General features: G+C 36.5%; 1 protein-coding gene across 1 annotated transcript; it reads right to left on the bottom strand.

Annotated features, from left to right (window-relative positions):
* Positions 1–365: 365 nt before the first annotated feature.
* LOC133329120 (digestive cysteine proteinase 1) lies at positions 366–2,037 on the bottom strand (the record flags this gene model as incomplete). The annotated part of the gene is made up of 2 exons (XM_061537617.1): positions 366–976; positions 1,038–2,037. Coding segments are annotated over 2 exons (1,611 nt in total), but the record flags the coding sequence as incomplete, so codon positions are not given.
* Positions 2,038–6,000: the final 3,963 nt, after the last annotated feature.

Here is a 6,000-nt window from a genome sequence, read left to right as displayed (position 1 = left end):
GGTAAGTCTGTTTTTGATAGTAGTCTTCTTTTTTACTTGGCATAGAAATTTCTATTTTAAAGCTTTCCGATATATTTTCCTTTCTTTCGAATCTCTTAGTCACCAAAGGAGTTTCGAAGGCAATTATATTTTAATTCCATGCACAGCAAATAATTTTGAATTTAATTTATTTATCAAATGAATCTGTAAGTATTAAAAAAACAACAATTTTATTTACACATGTATTTCAATCTTTATTCAATACAAATTCATATATTTCATATTATGAATAATAATTATAAAAACTTAGTAGATATTCAAATAACAGAAAAAAATGCCGGCATTTTTTGTCGTGCATTAAATGTTCACCGCATTCCTCCTTCCGCTTACATTTCTACATAAGTTGGCATTGTCATAACACCACAATTATTTTTACGTGCTGACATTAAAATGTAACCATCATTACCCCAATATGTTGACCAGGAATTCTTCACAAGCCAATAGTCTTCACCATTTATGGTGCCATAACCCACCGCCAATACGGCATGATCTAGTTCATCTAAACCATTTTTACATGTGGCCTCATAATAGACACCATGTGAATAGAAACTGAATGTTTTGGGTGAGGCATCAATGGCCACCGACAGGGGGCCATGTTTAAGTAGGGCAATTTTAAAGGCTTCTGGATCGTTGGAGGTAACATTTACGAAACCTTTAATTGGGGCCACAAGTGAAACATTTTTGGCATGACAATATCCATCTTGACCCAAATATGGACCATATTCCTCTTCAGTGGGTACACCACCCATTTCCATAATCCATTGATAGGCACGGAAATCCTCACCACCATCACAACCATTGTTGCCATATTGCCAGGAGCAATCAATTAAAGCTTGTTGTGATAAACGCACCAAGTTGCCGCCATTCTTAAGGAAGTAGGCACCCTCAATGTGGCCAATGGTGCCAAACGACCAGCAAGAGCCGCAAACCGATTGATCTGTAATTATACAAACAATTTAATTTCAAAATGTGAGAATAAAAATGTAAATTCCCTTTACCCTTAACTGGAGTCACAGCACCAAATATACGCCAATCATATTGTTCGGGAATTTGATCCCTCAATTTGGCCGTGTTGTAGGGGAATGGTTTACCGGTATTGTAAACACCCGTTGATCTAAAACCACGACGTGCCTTCAACTCCTCATCGGTCTTATCAGCCAAATGATTTACAGCCAAGGTGTAACTTAATTTTGCACGATTCTTGGAATTGATGAATCTCAAATTCTGCCTGAAAACATTCTTCCTATATTCATGTTCATGCTCAGTCCTGTAGTCAATGTTGTGTTTGTTTTTAAACTCTTCAAAATGATGATCCACATGATGATCAACGGCAGGATGGACAAATTCTTTCATTGGATTAAATGTGGCATAATGACCTTTACCGGGTCCCGGGAATGCAACACACTGCATATCATCATCCAATTCGAAAACTTCATTGGGAATATCATCATGTTCATAGCTATCATAATCCAAATAGTAGTGATCATAATGTGAACCCAATAGAGTGTTGTAACCGCGCATTTCATAACGTACTGGTATTGGCATACGCGATGCGGGATATTTAGGAGATTTCTTATAGCGCACCCACAACGTATACACATTTTTCTTTTGTCCTATCGTTTCTTCCAAACGGAATTTATCACATGTAAAACCCAAAAATGTTTCAGTTCCAATTAGCGTGAAATCCTTGACATATGGTAGTATTGATTGTATCTCAACGGGACTGTCAGCTGTACCATTCAACTGTAGACATGTTACTTTATTCAGCTCATCGCGTGTCGTTATTGGTGCCAATTTCAATGACGTTCCATAGGGATGCTCATTACCCAATTGATATGTTTTCACCATACCACCATAATAATCGATACGTGAACGGTTTGTATTCTTATCATACCAGGCATAGAATGGTTCAGCAATTTCAGCATATGGTATATACAGAGTACCTTTGACAATGTAATTTGGATCCCATCGCGGTGGTTTAGTGGCCAGTGCTGGAAAAGAGAGAAGATAAGTTGGAGAGTTAGATTTTAATCACATATTTTAAGAGAGATAACATGGAAATTTTTATTAACTACGAAAAAAATTGTTGACGGTTTTAAGCTAAGTTTTTATAATTCTTCCCAGAACCGAATATTTTATATCTTACGGACATTTATATGCAATACTGCTTTCCTTCTCTTGAGACTATTGTGCAACGAATGATGTTGGAAAGTGTGGCTAAAACTGTCGGTATAGTTAAAAACGACATTTAAAAATGTGCAGCGTAACGTGAGGTCCAAATCCACATGCAGGGCATGTGCCTAGTATTGGACAGCACCAAAAGTATGATTGATTATAATTGGGCTAAAATCACTCTCGTTTGTCGAGGCATCTAACGCTTTTCTGCTGGTGGTGGTGGGTGGACTTAAAGGATTGTTGATCTAGGGGTTATTTCTTATACCATTAGACCTCTTTCTCCATCGTCTAGTCTAATTCTGGTGATAGGTTTCTATTGTTGTTGTAGCTTAAACCGGGTTCCATAGTTGAAAAAAGCTTAGAGATGGTGGAAAGTGAGCACCCGCTAGTCTGTGCCGTCTGTAGGCCAGTACTGGACAGCGATACAGGAGTTGCTCAATTGTTTCCTTCTCCTCCTCGTCAGCAAAGAGTCTGCAGTAATCAGTAACACCATGGTTCCATTTACTGGTAAGGGCCCTGATATTGAAATGACCTGCCATTAATCTAATTTAAGCTTTGCCCAGGTTCTACAGTGAGTTTGTTCTCTTGGTTGACAGAGTCGGCCAGATAGATCTTGACACATTGCACCTAGGTTCGTTGTGCCAGAGTTCATTGGCACTCGAGGACGACCTCAGATTTGATATTTCAGGATTTGAGGGCTTTAAGAGCCGCCTGACTATCCACAAAGATAGTCACCGGTTCAACGACCTTCCAAATAGTGAAGATTTCAACTTGGAAAACACTACAGTTGCTATTCAGCTTGTATGTAAGCTCAAGGCCTAGCCTTTCACAGTAGACGCCAGCCCCTGTACCTTCTTCCATTATGGAACTGTCTGTATAAAAAGCCAGACCGTCCAGAGGAGGGTTGCTACGATGGTTACAGTCGTCTCTACTAGGGATAACGAACTCTATATCGTCAAAGCTCAGGACATTGGTCCAATGTCATAACTAGTTCGTTCAGGATACATAGCTACAATTTCGGCATAGATTTTGTTCATGCAGACTTAGAGCACTATGCGCTACCTGACACTTAATGCCTTAAGTTCAGCATTCCGTTCAGAGCTGCTTGTGCGGTGCTCCTCGTGGCTCCTGTTATTAAAATCGAGATGTCTCTTTGTACCTTTGTAAATACATGTTAGCAACGTACGAATTTTATAAAGCCATAGCCCTTACAACTCAATGGAAAGGTATTTTTATAACCTTTAAAATTATACCCATTTTATATATTAACCGGATCCGTAGAACCGGATATGACCGGATCCCGTACCCGAACTTCCGGGTCAAATAACCGGGTAACCGCGTACATCCCCCAAGAAAAAAGGATATCCCCATTATTAGGGTAAAAATACCTACCTCTGAAAAAAATTTCAGAAAAATCTGATCGTTTTTACTAAACTAGAGTTGTTCCAATCGATCTTTAATATTGCGAGCTTTATAGTGAGTTCAACAGACGGACATTTCTAAATCGAAATATAATTTGTACCGTGACCATATGTGTTTAATTTACAGGGTCTACGACTAGAATTGCAAAGGAAATAAATTTAATATACACTCCACCTTATGGTAGAGGGCATACCTATATACCCATCACGCAATGGATTAATTGACACAGACTTGTTTGTTGCATTTGTATGCATATATTTGCTGTACTTCTATGAATATGCAAAAAAAACACTCGCCATTTATTAAATTGAACCTCTCAACACTTTTTTCTTGCACACCTTCAAATTATAACAAAGCAATTAATATTAAATTACAATTAAATTTTTATTTACCTGTAGCAGCACAACAGCCAACAATGAAAACCAAAATCAATGCACAACGCATTTTCGATGTTGCCGAAGAACACTTTTGTTTGCTTGCACTTTTATCAGTCTTTTTTTCCTTTGTTTCTCAAATAGATTTTATACTTTTCCTTTCTTGGTGAGTTTTTTGATTTTTTAATTATACAAAAAGCGGCAACAACACCAACTATGACAACACTTTCTTCTATGCCACTGCCACCGTTGGAAATAAAAATGAACCTCTAAGCTTGAGGTTAAGTTCGCTAATAATCTATTGTGCTGGGAATTATTTATTTATTTGCGAATTGAAAGTTTCAGTCAGATTTGGTTTCAGACATTGCTATGCATGTGTGTCACTTGGTTCTTTTTTGTTTTTTTTTTTTAATACAGTTAAAAGGCGGCGAGAGAGATAATGAGAGTCTCTCTCCCATTTAACTGCAACAGTGTTGGGCAATTGAAAGAATTTTTGCAATGCCATTGCAAAGTAGGAATAAATTACAGAAATAAAATCATTTCAAAATAAGAAATTAATAAATAAAATTTAAATATATATGACATTTTTAAAAGGTATTTAATTTATAATTATTAAAACTAAATGTAAATAAAATGCCAATAAAACTAACCTTAAAAATTTGTTTTGCCATCACTGTTGAGTGTTGTGGGCTACACAACACACACACACGCATTCATATTTGCAGTAAAAAATAAACAAAAGCCGGTGAATCGTCGTTTTTTATTTTATTTTTTATATTTTTGCAAATATGAATGTATGTATATTTGTTGTACTATTTATTTTGTGTTCATCATATTTTTTTCTAATCGTCAGCTTTTATCATTTTATTTAATTAAAAGCTGACTCCAACTAAACAAATTTTTCATAAAAGGTCATCTTCGTTGCTCTCTTTGAGGCCATCATTTGGAAATTTGTGAAACATTCGTACAGTAGTGATTAAAACTATGTACAATTTGGCATAACATGAATATAAGACATGAATTCGGATTGAACTGAATTTTTTAAATTATAGTCCAGACAATAGTGAGCTTGAGTTTTATTTAGGGATCGCGAATCGTTTCGAAAATTTTACCCAAATTGACTTAGTGCATTTTAAAAAGCATGCATTTTAAAATAGTCACAGTCGTACTTTGGCCCATATCTCAGGAAATATATACAGTAGATATCGGATATAAGAAACTCAAAAAAAGCCGGAGATTTCGTTCTTATAGGCGGTTTTTTCTTATATGGAATTATTGGATATAAGAAAGTATAACCTCGGTGTTTTGATAATCTTTCTTATATGAGATGTGATTATATCCGATATCTACTGTATTTCTGCAAGAAAAAAATTATGTCGTTGTAACCCTGGCCCAGTTTTGCAACGTTTTATATGAAATACTTCTAACGAAGTCCGTTAATTTTATGCAGAACTATCAACATTTAATTAAAAGGATTAATAGAAAATAGGCCTAAACTATACAATTGACCCGTGCCCGAAAATTCAGATCAATCCGAATATATCTCTATGTTTTGGTACTGCACAACAATGAGGGTATATGATTGTGTTGCCCCAAAATATTGTAACGCAACGAAATGTAGGACCAACTCACATTTTAGTATTTAGTGTGTGAAAAAAAGAAAAAGCGTGAGCCAATCGAGATGTACAGGAGTTAGAATGAAGTCCGGAAATTTCACCAACGAGTAAAACACCAAACCGATGGCTTTACAATCTTAGTGTAGAGATGAAAATTGACAGATAATATAGCGTGTTGAGGATCTGCAAGGACAATGCTATGAAAAGCTTCTGGTATCAAATAGTGGCGGTGAAGAAGATACCCCAGAACCAATAAGAGATGATAGTATAGATTGTATACCACCTAGCCAATAGGAGGTCAGAATAGCAACCAAACGGCTGAAGAGCAATAAAGCAGCAGGAGCCGATGGGCTACCATCCGAACTATTCAAGGC

The sequence above is a fragment of the Musca vetustissima genome, unplaced genomic scaffold, assembly GCF_032173495.1.
Source record: "Musca vetustissima isolate MV318-11 ecotype Yass unplaced genomic scaffold, APGP_CSIRO_Mvet_v1 utg4710, whole genome shotgun sequence".
NCBI lineage: Eukaryota > Metazoa > Arthropoda > Insecta > Diptera > Muscidae > Musca > Musca vetustissima.
This window is presented reverse-complemented; position numbering and strand designations above follow the sequence as displayed.